This window comes from Vidua chalybeata, chromosome 25, assembly GCF_026979565.1.
Source record: "Vidua chalybeata isolate OUT-0048 chromosome 25, bVidCha1 merged haplotype, whole genome shotgun sequence".
NCBI lineage: Eukaryota > Metazoa > Chordata > Aves > Passeriformes > Viduidae > Vidua > Vidua chalybeata.
In genome coordinates, this window is record NC_071554.1 from 3648146 (window position 1) to 3666015 (window position 17870).

At 56.4% G+C, this 17870-nt stretch overlaps 2 protein-coding genes and 1 long non-coding RNA gene across 5 annotated transcripts; 1 reads left to right on the forward strand and 2 right to left on the reverse strand.

Moving 5' to 3' along the window:
• Nucleotides 1-673: 673 nt before the first annotated feature.
• E2F2 (E2F transcription factor 2) lies at nucleotides 674-9009 on the reverse strand. Its single transcript, XM_053964870.1, has 6 exons — nucleotides 8725-9009; nucleotides 3678-3765; nucleotides 2962-3181; nucleotides 2702-2860; nucleotides 2423-2537; nucleotides 674-2148 (listed from the first exon to the last, which is right to left on the reverse strand). Exons 1-6 carry the CDS (start codon nucleotides 9007-9009, stop codon nucleotides 1663-1665), a joined length of 1353 nt encoding a protein of 450 aa, XP_053820845.1. The 3' UTR covers nucleotides 674-1662.
• Nucleotides 9010-13232: 4223 nt separating this feature from the next.
• Nucleotides 13233-15773, forward strand: LOC128799979 (uncharacterized). Of its 3 annotated transcripts, none has more exons than XR_008434883.1 (5): nucleotides 13233-13523; nucleotides 13620-13694; nucleotides 13816-13958; nucleotides 14577-14871; nucleotides 15493-15773. It is a non-coding gene; the product is annotated as an uncharacterized LOC128799979 (long non-coding RNA). The 3 variants fall into 3 exon arrangements; XR_008434884.1 differs by having other exon boundaries at nucleotides 14577-14739; XR_008434882.1 differs by lacking the exon at nucleotides 15493-15773 and having other exon boundaries at nucleotides 14577-15082.
• ID3 (inhibitor of DNA binding 3) lies at nucleotides 15767-17610 on the reverse strand. The gene is made up of 3 exons (XM_053964875.1): nucleotides 17075-17610; nucleotides 16802-16873; nucleotides 15767-16323 (listed from the first exon to the last, which is right to left on the reverse strand). Exons 1-2 carry the CDS (start codon nucleotides 17393-17395, stop codon nucleotides 16817-16819), a joined length of 378 nt encoding a protein of 125 aa, XP_053820850.1. The 5' UTR covers nucleotides 17396-17610; the 3' UTR covers nucleotides 15767-16323; nucleotides 16802-16816.
• Nucleotides 17611-17870: the final 260 nt, after the last annotated feature.

A 17870-nucleotide genomic window follows, 5' to 3' on the forward strand; every position in this document is an offset into this window, starting at 1 on the left:
GAGACATCACCAGGGACCTTTAGACATCACTGAGTACCACCGGGTATCATTTGGTACCAATGCACATCAGGTACCACCAGCCATCACTGGGTACCACCAGATATCACCTGGGTACCACCAGATATCACCACATGCCACAGGACATCCCCTAGTACCACTGACCATCACTTTGCCACCAGCACTGGTGGCATCCCTAGGTCACGTGTGACACATGGGGAAGGACCTTACACAGACACAGCTCCCCCAGGATCTTGCTCTGCAGACCCCAAATCGGGGTGCACAAACCCATCCAGCCCCAAGATCCATAGGGAGCTGACCCCCAGCCCCGGCTTTTCCCAAACTCCTGGTTGGAGGGGCTCTAGCTCAGGCAAAAGCTCATCCCAGCCAGATTTGGGCTGGAAATCACCAGTCTGAGCAGGTCAGACCCACTCTCCTCACTCCAGTCAAAGCTTCACCTCAAACCCCTTCTCCACAAGCACCTACAGAGCAGGCTGGCCAGTTAAAAAGCCCCAAAACAGCCCATTGAAACAGTAGCAAAACCAGCTCAGCTCCTGTCTCCACCCAAACCATTCCAACATTTTGCTGCTTAGAGGAAAATAGTCCTTTAAAACTCCAAAATTTTATTCTATTTCAACCCCTCCTGGGCAGAAAACATCAAGTGCCACAAGTTTTTCCAGGCCAAAATATATTCTCACCCACACCATCTCTTGAACCAACCTACAGGAGCACCAACAACCCAAGGAAGGACAACTTAAATACACCCACTGATAAATCCAACCCCTCCCAGCCCTGCCAGCCCCACACCAAAGGGGATACCTGGATAAATATAGTGCAATAATTACAGATATTTACCAAAGAATGGCACAATTAAAAGCCCTATCCTACCCCATGTCCCAGGGCTTGTCCCAGGTTGTTTCCCAAGCCCCTCTCTGCAGGTCATCACCTCCCCCAGGCATACCTCTTCCCAGTACATTCCAGTTTTGATACTGCCAGCACCAGCAACTCCAAGAGGCCAGAGGGAGCTGGTGTAGACTGGGGCAGAGGGGCTGCAGCCCTTCAGGGAATATGGCTCCATGTCCTGGCCAGAGATTTGCCGGAGCCCTGTGAGCTTCATTCTTCCCTCACCCAAAGGTGACTTCAGCTTTGCTGCCTCAATGTTTTTTTTAAGGCTATTCCAGCCGTGGTGGGGAAAATGCCACTGGAAATTACCTGTTGTGACCATGAAGAACCAGTTTAACTGAGAAGCAACTGGAGTGACCCCAAAGCATGACACAGCCCATTCTGGGCAGAAGTTTCTCTGCCACCCAAGGGTGCCCCTAACTCATGTGGGGCACCCAAAGGCACTCCCAGCCCACCAGAATCCCCAGGGTGGTGAGGAGTTATGGTGGGAAGCGTCAGTGCCCCATGGATTTATTGGGGGATACTGGAATGGGCCTGGATGGATCACAGGGCACTCTCAGAGCCCAGTGAGATGACAACCAACCCAGGAGAGTGCAGAGAAGCCACACTGGGTGAGCAACACAAGGCCTCCTCTCCCCCCTGTCCTCAGAAAACCCAGTGCTCCCCAACATACCCAATCTCTCCAGTCACCCCACAGAGATCCCACATGCTCAGGACACAAGTGGCCAGAGGGAACAAAGGCAATGAGGACTGGGGAGACACTCAGTGCTTCAGCAGGTCTCCCAGGTCATATGTCTCAAAGAGGTCTGTGACACCCTCGCCCTCAAGCCCCCAGAGATAGTCATCCTGTTCCAGGGGGGGCGAGAAGGTAACGAAGGGTCCCAAGTCCAGGTGGGAGGGGGTGCAGGGCAGCTGGTCCTCTGTCTGCTGCAGAAGGTGGGCAGGGGAGCCCAGGAGTCCAGGCTCCATCTCCAGCAGTGAGCTGGGTCCCCCCTGGATGGGGAGAGGCAGAGATAGAGGTGAGAGAGGAGTTCCTGTGCCCCCCCAGCTCTGGGAGATGGGGTGGGGTGGCTGTGTGGCTGATGGGGAGCTGTTTGTCAGGCAAAGGGGTACGGGGTGGTCTTGTGGGGAGGTGGCAGCAGAGGAAACCGGGTGGTCCTTGGTGGGGCTTTCCTCCATGATCTCCTCTGGGCAGAGGTACACCTCGATGGGGCCGTTGGTGCTCTTCAGGTAGAGCTGGAAGTTCTCCTGGGAGGGCAGAGTAAGGCTCAGGGGGGGCACCCAGAAGGTCACCCATATCCCACTCCACTAGCCCCAACCCATAAGGGATCCAGTTGGGGCATTGCAACCCTTGAACGACCAGCTCAGGGTCAAACAGCCCTGTGGAGACACCCCAAAACCACCCAGGGTCATGCTGGGCTGTGTCCACCATGCTGGGCTGGGACCACCCAGGGCTGTGTCCTTGGGACACCCCAGAGGGACCCATTGAGTGTGGCATGGATCCAGCAGCACCCGCACACACCTGGCTGAAGTCTGGCACCTCCAGTTGCGTCTCAGGGGGAGCCTTCACGGCAATCACCGTCTGCTTCTGGAAGTTGCTGATGGCACGAAGGTCTTGGTAGGTGACATATGCCAGCGTGGACAGGGACGAGGTATAGGAAAAGGAGGGGCTGCAAGCAGGACATAACTGTCGCATCCCTCCGAACGCCCCCCAAGCCCAGGGGAATCCAACCGGAGGAGAAGGGGCTCAGAGAGATGCCCAAGACCCTGCCCTCCCTCCCATCTCCCTCAGCAAGGATATCTCTGGTTGGTCTCATTGTCAGCCAGCTGCTGGATCTGCAGGGCACAGTCCTGCATGAGCTGGTCCAGCATCCTCTCTGTCCTAGCCAGTTCGGTCAGTTCCCCACACAGCACTTGTTGCTTCGCCACCATTGCTGCATCCTCAAAGATCCCTGTCCCCCTGCCAACGGAGAGGGCATCTGAGTGATGGCACAGCACACTCTACATGTCCCCAAGCCATGTCTTCCCCACCCTGCCCCATCCCTGCGTCCCATCACTTACATCCACTGGATGTGGTTCTTGGATTTCTTGCGGATGAGCTGGATGCCCTCCAGTACATTGGTGATGTCGTAGATGCGACGTTTCTGGACTTCCAGCACCTCAGCAGCCTGGTTCAGATCCACAACACCGTCGGGAGACTCGTTCAGCAAACGGATGAATTTTTTGGTGAGCAGCCCCAGTGAGGTGTCGTAGCGAGTCTTCTCCCCAGGAGACTTGGGGGCTGTGAAGAAACAAGAGACCGCCCCCATCCTCTCCTTAATTTGGGATGTGGGATGGAGGTAACAAGGAGCTAGACACGAGAGACCATGTTTTCTTTTCTTTAGTGTCAGATCTGGGACAGAGATTACATAGGGTTGGAGACAAGATATCTCCCCACTCCCCATCCTCTCCTTAATTTGGGATGTGGGATGGAGGTAACAAGGAGCTGGACACGAGAGACCATGTTTTTTTTTCTTTAGTGTCAGATCTGGGACAGAGATTACATAGGGTTGGAGACAAGATATCTCCCCACTCCCCATCCTCTCCTTAGCCAGGTCCATGGGACGGAGGTATCACTGGTCTGGACTTGAGAGACACCCCCCCCACCCCCTATCCTGTGGGATATGGGCTGGAGGTGACATGAGGTAGTGCTAGAGGGGACATGGTTCTAAGAGGGAAGAGAAGTGGGGTCTGCTCCCCCCAGCTTCCCCTGCCCCATCTCACCCCGCATCACTTACTTCTGTGGCTGGGGACCTGTCCCAGTGTCCAGCCCTTCCCCTTGGGGGTGCGAAATTCGGGGCCCTCCAGGTCCAGCTTCCTCTTGGCCTGGAGCATGAGATAAAACCCTGCATTGTGGCCAAGCCAGACATCTCTCTGAGTTCCTCAGATCCCCCCTGGGCCATCAGCCAAGCCCTGGGTGCCACATCCTGGGATGGGAGAATCCTGCAAGAGGCTCATCCAGTTGCAATACTCCTTCTGGGAAGCGGCACAGCAGCACCCAGCAATGTGAGAGGCCACTGGGAGAACTGGATGGAGAGGACATGAGGGGTCCCGTCACCCCCCATGACTTCCTGAACACCCTAGCAGTCACAGGGAACCCACCAGGATTCCCCATCACCCCCAGCTCCTGGCAGGGCTCCACGGGCTGACCCCTGGGAATGTAGTGGCTCCAAAGCCAGATTCTCACCCTCCCACCCTGCCAGTTGGCCCACTGGGGTGCAGGATTTCACTTCCTCCCTCCCACCGGGTGATGGTTGAGGCAGCCAAGGGCACCCGGCTGCCACCAGCACACCTGGGACCAGCCGGATTCAGCCCCCACGGGACGCCTGGGTGCCCTGGACACGTGTACCCAGCTGGAGGGAAACTGTGGTGAGAGAGATATGCTGGGTTCTGGGAGGGGAGACAAACATCCCTGCACCTGCTGTCTCCTCACCAGGGCAAGCAGCTCCTTGAAACCCTCCACAAGGAACCCTGAGCAGCACTTGGGCAGAAGGGACCCAGGGAAAAATGCAGCAGAGTAAATTCACAGGAGAACTGGAGGGTGTCACCAACCCCCCCCATCAATGCAAACAAATCCCTCAGAACCCCTTCATATCCACAAACATATACAGGGTGATTTGTGGGGGGGACGCTTTGGCTCAGCAGCAAAAAGCAGCCCCCCAGCCCCATCCCAACCCCCCACCAGTACCTGCTCCCAGGCTGGGCTGTCCCACAGGGTACGCCCCAGTACATCCCACATGGCACCCAGCTCCCTGTGCCGGCTCTGACAGCGGCTCCCTTGTGGCTCCCCTGCACACTTTGCAGGGAAGGGTTGGGCACCTCGGCCTCGTTGCCACCCAAGGGGGCTGGCGGGAGAGGTGCCAGGGGCTGTTTTCTTCCCCCTGAGGGAGCCAGGTTGGTCCCGAGCTCCTGTGGGAATCTGTTCCCTCCCACCCTTCCCCGAGCAGGTTTTTCCCAGTGAACTTGCCTCCAACCCCAGCCTCGTGCCCCCGGATCTGCCCCGGAGCTGCTGGCACCACAACGGTGAATGCCGAGCGCATGGGAAACACCTGCCTCAGATAAGACCCCATCCATCTGCCAGCAGCAGAGGGCGGGCATCACCCTGCCTCCCCGCCCCACACTGGTATCCCTTGCTTCTCCACCACGGATGGCCATGGCCAATGTATGTTCCCATTACTGTAGGGGAGATCAGCTGCACCCCACCTACCCCAAGCAATGGGGAAACTGAGGCACAGAGCAACCCACAGCAGGTCCTGGTGTTTCCAGACACCTCCAAAGCCCCCAAATCCCCCCTCCCCATGCATAGGAGGGGATAAAAGGGGACCCCTGCTTCCCCAGGTGCAGTTTTTGGGGGGGGGGGGGGGCTTGGTGGACTGACAGTGGCAGGACCCTGAGTTCTGGGACCCACTAGCAAGGGACAATGGACAAGGGGCTCCCTCCTGTGACCCAGCTGCCATCCCCCGAGCTGGTCAGGATTAGGCACACAACAGCTGAGTGGGGCACAGCGAGGGGCTTCCAGCACCCTACCAGCACTGGGGGAAGTGGGGGGGGGGGGTGAGATGAACCAGAGGAGGTAGGGGAGCAGGGACCAAACCCAAAGGACATGGCAGGACCACCCCACACCACTTGCCAGCCCCCAGCCACGGCTCCCCGGGATGTGGGAACACACTATCTACACGCAATATGGCGGTGGGGGTGGGAAATCAGGCTTGACCCCAAAATTTCGAGTGTATATAAGGCAGTGAGGGGGTAGGCTGGGCTCCCTGCCAGCTCTGCCTGCCAAGCAGCCCTGAGCCCAGCCCTGGCGCCAGGGGCTACACCCTGCACCCAGCCCAAGCATCAGAGCATCCCTCAGCTCCCCCGCAGAGGGCTCCTCCTGCCAACCTTCCCTTTCAGCAGCATCCGCTGCCTTCTCTGGGCTTGCCCAGGCTCTGCCCAGCCCTTTATGGGGCTCCCCCTAGTTCCCCCTTTTACCAGCCCCACTGGCCCCATGGGGGTGTGGGAGCACAGCGCCTGGGGCTGGGCACTTGGAGCTGGCGGGGAGCTAAGGGGCACTCCAGGATCCTGCTGCTTGCTTGTGCTAAGGGGCTGTTGGGTCAGACCCCCGCAAGTGCAGTCTCCACTGCCTTGGGGTGGCTGAGGGCTAGTAGTGCATGAGATGCAGACGGGGAATGGAGGCTGATCCCAGATTTGGGAGACAGTGAGACCACTCTGCACTGGGGAGGAAGACAGTACCCTCACCCCAAATACTGCTCCCTACTCTGGGGTGCAGCCAACATCTGCATCCCCTCCAATAGCCCCATCCCAGGAGATGTTCCCCGATAGAGAGGAGCTGGCAGCTTTAAAAGCCGTAGCCAAACAAGCCCCTCTCCAAGGGCAACAGCACAATCACCACTTCCCCACCCATCCCTCCCCTAGAAATCCCCCCTTCTGCCCATGCAGAAAACCCTTTGATGGTATCAAGGTGGGATGGGATTATGTCACTCCTGTATAATCTGGGGTGCTGCTGAGCAGGTTCTCCCATAACCCAGCACCCACAGGGGCTGCCAGTCTTGGGTGCTCTTTGCACGGATGGCTCAGCCCTGCCAGCTTGTTCAGAACCACAGAGGACTCTTGTCCCTGTTCAGGGTGGGGAGCTGGGAAACCACGGCAGAAACACCTCTCCCTCCAGTGCTCTTGCATAGTCCTAAATCCCTATAGAGACCAGAGATGGGCAAACGCTGATGATGGGATTGGCATGGGCTAAAACCACTCCAAAATACACATTTTTCCCTGGAAGAAAACACATTTAATTACTCCAGAACCCTCAAATCGGAGAGTATGGTAAATTTAAGGCTTTTTTGTACGGTGAGAGACAGCTCATCTTGCTTTCCCGCAGGGTGATAGGCTCCTCCATGTGATCTCAGATCACTCATGTGGCACAAAGCCGGTAGGAGCGGCCACAATTGCCCTGCTTGGGAATTGGGAGGAAACGCTGGTATCCGATTGCCTCGGCTCTGCACACAAAGGTTGTGCCATAAACAGGGTGTGCGCGGCAGGAACCCCAGCTGTCAGGGCTGCGAATGCCATACCGGGGCTGGAAATAGTATCTTCAGCACCACAAATGGGATAATGGCAGCGGTAAATGGGGAGAGGCAGGAACGCTTCTCACAAGCCACCAAGGGGGAAAGAGGAGCGAGTCATGTCCTCAGGTGTCACATGAGCCCCCAGACCCTGTTCAAGGGATGGTTGTGGGCAGCAGCATGTGGAACATCTCCTTGTGTGGGTGATGATGGTGGTGATGATAAAGAGGCTGTTAGCCAAAACCTCTTCATCCCAGATGTCACTTAAGGACAAGCACTTCATGTCCCCAAGTGTAACACAAGACTGCTGCCCTCCACCCCCCTCCCCAGCCACATTTAGGGAACAGTAGCAGGAAGAAGCACCCTGAGCACTGGAGCGGGTGATGATGATGATGACAAAGGGGCCACTAGCCCAAAAACAGCTCTGCACATCCACAGAAATGGTACTGGGGGTCTGTGGGGTGTTTTTAAGGGAGAAGGCAGCAATGATGGTGTCTTCTTAAACAACAGACCCTGGCAGTGCAGGATGTCTCATGCAGTTCAGGGACAAAGAGGCCAGAGAGGAGACAGGTGGTCCCAAAGTCCCCCGGGATGGGACCTGAAACAGCCGCATCCAGCCCCCCAACCACGGCACAAAGGGGGAAGGAAAGACACTCCCTCTCCCTCCGCAGCGGCAATATCCCCAGCTGGCACCAAGCATCAGGGATTGGGAACGGGGGTGGGGGGAGGGGGGAGGAGAGGAATAAATAAATAAATTAAGCTTTGGGAACACTAAATCAGTGTTAGCAGGGCCTGGGATCCCTCCCAGGACCAAGGAAAACAGAGGCTCACAGTGAGGGCTGGATGTGTGCCCAGGCTGAAGCAGGCAGGAATTAAATGCCAGCTGCTGGCAGGGCCGCTGCCGCCAACTCTTCCGGGAGCAGGGACAGGCTTCCTGTGTGCCCTGACAATGGGCATGGGGCCAGCCCCCGACTTGTGCCTCACTTTCTCTGTTTAGGGGTAACTTTGTAGCTTAGTGTTGGGCTTTATCCCTGCTTGGCGGCAGGGATATGGGACAGCAACCCTCTAGACAACTCCCAGCATCAGGGTCTGAGCCATAAAGCCTTGGGGTGATCCATGGAGGATGGGAACCCCTCCCATAAAAACAGCCATTGCCAGTCTCACTGTAGCCACGGGAAGAAACAAACATTAGACAGCGCCCCCTGTTCCGTGTCCCCCCACCTCCCCAGGTGACGGGTCACCCCGGGGGTCACAGCTCCAAAATGGGGAGACCCAGTGGGCAGGGTGGGTGCCCCCCACCCAGAGCAGGCAGGGGCGCTGCCTGTACCCATTCCTTATTTCCCCACCATAGAAAGGGCTTCTCAAAGGGCCTGGGATTGCTGACCGGGTGTTGAGGCACAACCCGGACTTTTTGCAAGCTGGAGAGAGGAAATGAGGCCGGAAAAGGCCAAGAAGCGGAAGCTGGAGCCGCGGGCACGCAGGGGCGAGGGGAAGTTGAGAAACGTCTAAGCGATTTCACTGCGACTTCTGATTTCAGACCTCACCCTCCCCCACTCCCAGAAAGATACATTAGAGGGTGCAGACTCCAATATAAGCTGCAAAATTTGGGAGGGAGCTGTACATGCTGAGGTCACCCACCATTTGCTCCCCACCCAGCACCATCCCCAGCCTCCCGTGCCCCTGGAGCAATACCCGAGGAAGAGACGGGATGTAGATATCTTACCGGCAGTCGTCCCGCCGAGGCTGAACAGAGGGTCCTGAGCTCGGGGCCTTGGGGGGTGTCACAGAGGCACCTGCCCTGTGAAGTGGCGGCGCTGACAGCCGCTGGCGTGTTGACCTGGGTGAAACAGCCTGTGGATAATGGGGGGGTGCCCAGGCTGGAAGCTCCCGGATCACAGGAGACCATCACTGACATGACCTTCTTCGGGTGTTGGTGGGGACGGGGGGCTGGCAGGGCAGTACCCCCCCTCCTCGGGGCGGGGGACACTCCCCTGGGGAGCCGCAGCATTGCAAAGTCCTTTCTGAGAAGCCCGGCCTGGGGAAGAGGGTAGGAGGCACCCCGCGATTCCGTAGCTGGTGGGGGGGTCACAGTCTCAGCCGTGGCATTTTGGGGGAGCGAGGAGGTCTCCCGGCGGGCGATACCACCGGCCGGTCCCCAAAATCCCCCCGAAAACCCGCAGAGAAGAACGCGGCGGCGATGCCGCCGAAACCCGTGGAAAATTCGCTTTTGGCCCCAAAATTCAGCTGCACTGGGCCCGTATGGAGCTGGAGCGGCCGGAGAGCGGCCCCGCCTGGGCCGGGACCCCCGTGCCCGGCTCCACTCCCGCCCGATCACGTCTGGCCCCGAGTGCTTCTTTTCTTTTTCTTTTTTTTTTTTTTTTCCGTTTTTTTTTTTTTAAGCGCCAAAACCCGTACCGCGAAATTCGGAATTCCCGCGGAAAACACCGCGTGCTGATTGGCTGCCGCCGCCCTGGCCCCGCCTCTTCGCTGCGGCCGGTGGCGCTGCGCCGGGAGGGGCTTTAAAGCGGCCGCGCGGCGTGCGGGGTCACTTATGCAAATAAGGGGAGGGACCTTCTTGAGACCACCTGCTGGGGGTAGGTGTGCCTGTTTTGGGGGGGGGGGGGGGCTTTTGCGTTGGGGATCGGGACTAGGATACATTTTCTGTTACTTATTTTCTTTTTAGAAGATACCTCCCCATATCAATCTGGTGGGGTCTAGCCCGGGGGCTGCGACCCTCCAACCCCATCATCCCGCATTCCTCATCATCCCTTTATCTCCATCAAACCCCAATCCTTATCTTCTCATCCTCATCCCACCCTTCCCATCATTCCCCCACACCTATCCCCAGTTACAGCAACCCAGGGTAGGGAAGAGGGAGCTGTATCTATTTAAAAAAAAATTTTGGCCTCCACCAGCCAGAGGCTGGTTGGCACCTCCCCACCCGCAGACAGGGAACAGTGCTGGTGGTGGAGGGCAGGGATCTCAGAGGGATCAGCATGAGCAGATTTGGCCCCTGGTTCACTCATAGTTCATTCAACCTGCCACCCATTGCTCCACATGCATCCCACCCATGTCCTTGGAATGCACCAGGTCTTTCTAGCAAAGTGGAGGGAGAAAAAGGGGATAAGGGGACCCAAGTTGGCCTACAGTGTATTTCAGAGTGCAGCAGTAACAGGAATCACCGAGGCAATGGCAAACCCCTGAGCAAGGGCAACTCTGACCCTTGCTGGCACCAGTAAAAGGCCACCACAGCCACTGAGACAGGCCAGGGTTTAATTTTGCTGAGGCCACCTAGCCACAGCAATTGGTTTCTCTTTGTCCCTTGGTTCCTCTCCATCACCTTGTTTGTCTCTATCCCCTGATTCCTCTCCATTCCCTGATTCCTCTCCATTACCTGGTTGCCTCCATCCATTCATTCTTCCCCATTGTTCTCTCCATCATTCTCTACAGGAAGAGCCAACTCCATACTCAGATCTGGGATAAGGATAATCATGTGCAGAGGTGGACTTGTGTGCGAAGAAGCCTCCTGGAATACAGACAGATGGATACACAGGCTGGACATGGCCTCTGCTGTGGATGAGGAAGGACACCAGACCTCCAGACTCCAACTCAGCTGGGAGAGAAACCCAGAAGTGTGCCAGGAGCCTTGGATCAAGGATAGACATTTGCCTCCCACCGTGTGAGACTCGAGGCAGAACAAAAGGCCTGGCAGCAGCTGGGCAGTGCAACCCCTGTGCCAGGAGTGTGGCTGAGCTTGGCAAATCAATCTACCCAGACCTTCTTCTTCCTCTCTGCGGGAAGAAGGCAACTGCTGTCTCCATCCCAGTGCACAAAGACAAGGCCATGCCCAGCAGAGTGGATAAATTTGTGTCGATTGCCTGCCTTGGGCTCGCTCCAGCAGGTGACCCTTGGTATAAGGACACTGGAGTATGGGGAGGGCCTGGCAGCTTGTGTCCTCAACTCCTCCAGCTTGGACAAAGCAGAGGTGACGTCCCCACGTGTTGTTAGTGTGACCTCACTGGGGTAAGGGCTGACCCAGAAGGTGGAAAAACTTGTTGGCCCTCATCCCCTCAGCTGTGCTGAGGGACAGCTGAGGGAGGAGTCAAGGGCATGTTTCCCACTACTTAGTATTTGCTCAATAAGCCTTTTCCAGCCTTTCCAGCCATGGCTTTCCACCAGCAAAGTCCTCTCCCATACCAGAAGACACAGACTTGTGTCTTCCTGTGACGCCAAGGGGTCCAGAAGGGCAGGCCATTCACCAGGTTCCACCCTACAAGACAGAGGGGTTTGGATTTGAAAGGACCTTAGAGACCATCTCATTTCTGTGATGTTGCAGAGGTCTGGGATGACTTTGTGGATGGCCTGAAGCATCCCTATCAGCCCCTTGATGAGCATCCCTCCAGCCTCCTCACCCTGGAGCAAGGCAAGAGATCCCATCACTGTGCTGGCCGTAGTGGGAGGAGGAGTCAGGAGACCCCTCCTAGCTTCTCCCCTGAGGGTCTTGGGAGGGTCTGAACTGCACCCCAAGAGGAGGGTGAAAAGCTGATGGCGAAGAACAAGTAATGATGTTGCTTTTCCCAGTGCAGATTCAGCACATGGAATAGTGCCACCACTACACCTGGGCCACTGCATCCCTGCCCAGACCAAGAAGGCACCACCAGAAGCTTAGGAGTACAGTCCCCACACCATCGCTCACCTCAGGATCTGGAAAATCTTTTGCATATTCAGCTTGGAGATGGGGGACCTCATCAGGATGCAGAGCACAAAGAGGAGGTTGACTATATCCCAGAAGCAGGGGGCTGAAGCTGGGCTGTGGATCCCAAATGAGATCCCATCCCATCCCCTAATGCTCCTCCCCAAGGAACATTCCCAGGAGAGAGGGGGTACAAGGGGGGCTGATGCCCTATGGCTCCGCCCAGAGTGGGGGGAACAACGTTCCCGGGAGCATGTGATGGGCCACAGGTGGCCAGCAGCCCCCACAGCCCAATGCCACACATCCCTGTGCCTGGAATGGAGGCAACAGAGGAAGTCCCAGTCCTTTCTGGAAGGGCACCAGAGAAGGTCCTGGTCCTTCACAAGGGGAACACCAGAGGAGATCTCCATTCTTGCCGGGATAGGCATCGGGGGAAATCCTGGTCGTTTCCAAGGGTACACCAGAGGAAATCTGAAATCCCAGTTCTTCCCGCGGGGAGAACCTTCCCGGTGAGCCGGGATCTTCTTCCTCTGCCCTGGAGACGGCAGCAGCGAGTCACGGCTGCGGAGCCCGCACCGCTCCGGCTCCACCTCACGTCGTCCCCGGCAGATTTTGGGACGTGCGTGAAGCCTCTGTCCCACCGTGGGACAAAGCCCCGATATCACCTGTGGGAGAGGGAAGACAAGGGCTGACAGGAACAAGCGAGTTGGTTACAACGACGGAGGATGGTCTTCACGGGGGTGGGGAGGGAGCAGGAATAGCTTTCTCTAATTCCACAGCATCTCTGGGAGCTCCAACCAAGGGGGTGCTGAGCCCCTACACAGATTGGTTTGCGGGATGAGCCCTCCTGTACATACATGCACACGTGTGTAAGTGCACACAGGCATGTATGCATACACGCACCATCTACATATGTGTGCATGTATTTTAAGTGTGCACAGACATGTGTCAGTGCCTGTAGGCATATTGTAAGTATACGTGGGCATGGGTGTAAATGCATGCACGCGTGTGAGTGTGCCCAGACACATGTCAGCATCTGAATACACGTGTGAGTGCAGATAGCTGTGTGTAACTGAACACAGTCATGTATGCATATCTGCCCATGTGAGCATGCACAGACACGTGTGTCAGTGTTTGTAAACACGTGTGTAAGTGCACACAGGTGTGTACAAATGCACAGTCATGCGTGCATACATGCACACACATGTGAATATGCTCATACCACACGTGTCAGTTGGTTACAACTCATACCACACGTGTCAGTGTGGTATGTGTACTGACATACCACGTGTATGGTGTACATACACATGTAAATACACATGTGTACATGTGCGTGTGCGCTCCCACGCCCAGCGGCCAGAAACTCCCTCCGCGCGTGAGCGTGCCTGGCCAAGGTCACGCGTGTGCGCGCAGCATCTGTGTCAGCGGCGGCTGGCGGGGAGCCGGGCGGGGGGGCCGCGGGGGCCAGGCCTTGGCCGGGGCAGCAGCGGGAGGAGGAGGAGGGAAGTGCGGCTCAGACAGCGCGGCGCCAGCAAACACCTGCAAACAGCTCCGGGCACACAATGGTAAATACAGGTGGGAACCGCCGCCTCCGTCAGCGCAGCGATTGCATCAGACTCCGGCACTTGCCAAGAGGCGAACGAGCCGGATCACGGGCCACCGGCACCGCGGCGGGGCCGCGCTCGACCTTCACCACTCCTCCTCCGCGGTATTAGTTTTTGCCGTCCTCGCCTCTTTTCTGCACCCCTGCAGTGTAGCTGGGGTGGTAAAAGTAACGCCGGACTTACTCGGCCAGGAGCATTTTTCTCGTTCCAGCTGTTCTCCCTGAGGTAAATCTCGGCCCCTGTGGCTATTTTTAGCTGCGTGTTTTTCCCGTTTTCTTTACTTAATTTTTTTTTTTTTTTTTTTTTTTTTTTTTTTATTAGGGTTTTCCAGGAAAGCATCAGCATTCCACAAGAGCCAAAGTAAATCTGCTGCATGGGGTAAATCTTCTCCCCGAGGTAAATCCCATCTGTCCCACGGGGTGAATCATCCCATCAACCCCCTGAGGTAAATCCCAGTCCCAACAGTTATTTTTAGTTCTGGAGGGTTTCTTTTTTTTTTTTTTTTTTTTTTTTTAAGAGGAGTTTCAAAGAAAGCACTGGCAACTGACTACTCAGTCCAGGGAGCCAGTGAGGTCTGAACAAGTCTTGTGCCAGAGTCTGGGAATGTCGGGGTGGCTGCTCCGGGCAAGACGCTGGGATCCATCCACCACGGGGGAGGAGGTAACGGCCCTGGGAGGCTTCTTGGGAACTAGAGCCGAACCTACACCTTGCCGAACTCCGACAGCCCCTGGCCTCGGGAATCCCCTGCCCTGATCCCTGAGAGGGGACAGGGGCAGGGGCCACCTCCACTCCCCGGGGGCTGGAGTCCCCCTCCATCTCCCCAGTGTTGTTTCCATCCAAAAAGCCCCAGCAGGACTGGTTTCTCCCATCCCATCAGTGCCTAGCCCCACTTCTCCAAGTAACCCCAGTCTCAAAGTAGGCTCATTAATAATGCTCCCACGAGTCTAGGATTTCCACCACCATCATCTCTGATGAGGGACCCATTAGGATTAGGACCGGGGATGAAGTGCTCACACTGCAAGAAGCTCCACCTTGCAGGTACCGAGACTCATCCCCGTCCCCTGGCTCATGCCCAGGATGCTTTTCCCACCCATCCCACTTAAATCCCTTTGGTACATCAGCACTGGCACAGCTGGAGGATCATGACACCGGGGTGAATGTGGGGACACTCACCCCTAACCCACCCCTTGCCTTTTCCTCCAAAGCCAAAAGCCAGTGGAGATGGCAAAAGCTTATTTTTAGCTGTGACCATAACAGCAGCTCTGTTCCCACATGCAGTGGTTTCTGGATGGACACCTTCACCTGCCTCTCACCATTCCCGGACAACCTGTGTCACTGCATCCTACCCCACCCAGAGGTGCCAGAGGATACCCTGCCCTGGGGAGCCTGGGGACATCAAGCTGGGAGGACGGAGGAAAGTTCCCAGGGGCTGGTGATCCAGGTGGTGCTTTTTGGAAGCTCCACATGCTGCTTTTCTCTGTGGAAATGCCCATGGACAAGAAGTGTTTGGCAGGTGCTAGCTGCACCCTAAGCTCCTGTTCTCTGCTATTGGGATAGAGGCTGAAGCCAATGTGTGGGTGAAGCTTTGTATCACTCTGCGCTCCGAGACCCTTGTGTCTTCTCCCTCCTCCTCTTCCCATGATGCAGCCCTTAACCCAGCACCCTTGGATGCTGGAGCACCCTGGGGACACCCCAATGCCACATGGCAGGACCCACATCATGCCTGGCTAAGCCCATGGCAGCAAAACCAGAGCCCAGCACAGGGAATAAAGATGATGGTGCTACAGGTGGGGGTGAAGTCAATTTAACTTCATCCTAGGCAGGCCAGCACCTTCCCCAGGGAGCATGATCTGGCTCCACAGCTGAGCCAGCCCGGGGTCACATCTGTTCTGCACCCGGGCCAAAGGGAAACCACAGCATTACCCAAGGGGAGGGAAAAGCACTTTTGCTCCCAACACCTCTTCCCTGCAGTGTTGACCCCAAGGAGATCAGGCCAAGCAGGGGCTGCTCTCTCAATACTACCTAGGGCAGCAAAAGCAGTCCAGAAACTCCTCTACCCCTATGGGGTATATCCTGGGGGAGCAGCATCACCCCTTCCAGCCCAGTAGAAGCTCAAATCCAGCATCAGGGCACCTACCAGCCCATTTCTACATGGCTAAAAGTGGAAAAAATTGTATTTTTTCTTCCTTCCCAGGGCTCCAGCTACACCTCTAGATGGTCCCCGGGGCTCAGCATCATCTTCACTCCTTCCATATCAGATGAGCACAGCAGCACACAAAATAGCTGGCAGCCCAGGGTTAATTCCTCCCATACCTGAGCTGACATTTCTATTAAACAATTATGGAGATTCCTACAGTAATCCTAGAAGTTCCCATCAAAGTCTGGGAGGCTCCCACCCCCCAGGGGGTTTTCCCACTCAGAGGTGCACCCCAGCTCCCTCCATCCCAGCGATGAAGCAGAAAAAACAATCAAAATTATATTGATTTTTATTATGCAAAAATGGTAACTTTTATAAAAAGTTTATAAAGCAAGTACAAGGCATGTTCGCAGAAAATCACCTTTCTGCACAAAAGGTACAAAAAGTTATACTCTATTATAGAGCTCCACAATACACGAGGCCACAGCCCCAGAGAGTTTAGTTCATACTCGACGATGTTTGTCCCCCACCCCAAAGCCCTCTAATTCCCACCCCGCCATCTCATAGAATACCTTTAAAAAAAAGGACTCGCTGCTATAATCCAAAAATATACAGACAACCTCCACTTCATCAGTATATCATTTAAAATATCTCATGTGAATTCGGGTCCCAAGCTGGGATGCTGAGCTCCGTGTGCGGGATGCTGGCGGTGGAAGGCTGGGGGGGCATCGGAACCAGCCACTCCCCACTCGCGGTGCCCGGGCCCGGGGGAGGCGATGCCGGGGCCGGTAAGTTGCAGACAGCCCGGCGCCACGGAGGAAGCTGCTATTTACCTCCGGCTGATAACGAACCAGGAACCGACACTCGCTGCCTGTTTGTTAATTGGCACTGGGAGGTGAGAGAACAGAGGGGGAGGGAGGAGAAAAAAATAATAGTGGTAATTAGTGTGGTGGTAAGTGGAGTTGGGGATGGAAATTTGGGAAGAGGGGGTGGGAGCCAGGAAACAAAGTTCTTGTGGGACTGTATCTGGCTCCCGCCTGGAGATGCTGGGAGTGGGTTGGTGCTGACTGGGGACTGGGGTTCAGGTGAGAGATCGGGGGGGATTGCAGAAAGAGGGAGCACTGGTCTGCGTTATTTGGATCGGTAGCGGTGGTGGGTTGGGGAGGTCGACTGGGATGCGGGTGGTGAAAAATTGGGATGCGACGGGAAATTAGGGAGGGGAGCATGGGTTGCTGGAGGTCTGTCCCCCGGGGATTTTGATGCTGGAGGGCAGGAGGGGGCCCCGGGATGCCACCTGGGGTATGGGCATATGGGGAGGACTCGGCTGTGGATGGCGGTGGCGGTGGTGACTGGGCGCGACACTCACCTGGTGGAGGTGGCGTTAGTGACACAAACTTCCCTCGTCTTTGGTACGGAGTTCTGAGGCGAGTTCAGCCGCCTGCGGAGAGAAAGGACAGGGCTTAAGATCACCCCGGCGGCTGGTGGTCCCCAGTCCTCCCCATTCCCCACCGTGCCATGACCCACCAACACACTCGGGGACCCAGCAGCACCCCCGCCCCGACTTGTTATCACCTCCAACCTAACACATCCTCTCTCTCCAAATCGACATACCTAGCCCCCAGTCCGAAGCGACCCTTACCTTAAGGGAAAGTAGGGCGGCCTCGGAGGAGGGGTCACGGCCCTTGGACCCCTCCTCTAGCACGATCTGGAGGTCAAAGATGTAGTCTATGACGTGCTGCAGGATCTCCACCTGGCTCACCTTGGTGCCTTGAGGGATGCCCGGCACCAGCTCCCGCAATTTGGAATAGCAGTCGTTCATATCGTAGAGCAAGTTCATGGGCTCTTCCAAGGCCGGACTCTTGTTGTGGCTGCCCCGGGCGATGGCTAAACTCTGCTCCGAGAGGCAGCAAACGGCCTCGTAGCAGCTCCGGACGGAGCGCACCGGGCTGATGGCTTTCATGGTGGGCTCAGAGCAGGTCTGGAGATGCAGGACGGGGGAATGCCTAGGAGCCTCAGGGGCTGTCGTGGCAGCGGGGGTTTTGCTGGGACCTCCGAGCACCAGACCGCCAAAGAGGGCAGCTTTGAGAGCTTTAACTCTTACCCTCTGGACCCCAAACTTCTGTATTTCGCTAGCAGATCGGGGAGGGTTTGGGAAAGGGGGGGGGAAAGCACACGCGCCGCCTTTATCTAGGCAGCGCCACTTGACCGCGCCCACTACATGCAAATTATGAACAATACAACCCCCTTTTATGTAAAATAACCATTAATCTCTTCCCTTTTATGTAAACGAAGCCCTAAACCCCGCCTCTGAGTTTCAATGAAGCATCAAACTCCGCCCCTACACATAAATGAAGTCTTAAACCCCCTCTACCTCACCCCTCCCCCCTCCCCAGCCCCCCAGATTTACCCTTGATGGCCAGAGTGGCCCGACGGGG

Coding starts and splice junctions, on each gene's coding strand:
- E2F2 (XM_053964870.1), bottom strand. CDS start 9,009: ATGCTGCGGCTCCCCAGGGGAGTGTCCCCCGCCCCGAGGAGGGGGGGT. Junction 2,861..2,961: donor AAGAACCACATCCAGTGGAT/GTAAGTGATGGG, acceptor CTCCGTTGGCAG/GGGGACAGGGATCTTTGAGG. Junction 2,538..2,701: donor GACAATGAGACCAACCAGAG/ATATCCTTGCTG, acceptor GTCCCTGTCCAC/GCTGGCATATGTCACCTACC.
- ID3 (XM_053964875.1), bottom strand. CDS start 17,395: ATGAAAGCCATCAGCCCGGTGCGCTCCGTCCGGAGCTGCTACGAGGCC. Junction 16,874..17,074: donor CCGCCCTACTTTCCCTTAAG/GTAAGGGTCGCT, acceptor TTCTCTCCGCAG/GCGGCTGAACTCGCCTCAGA.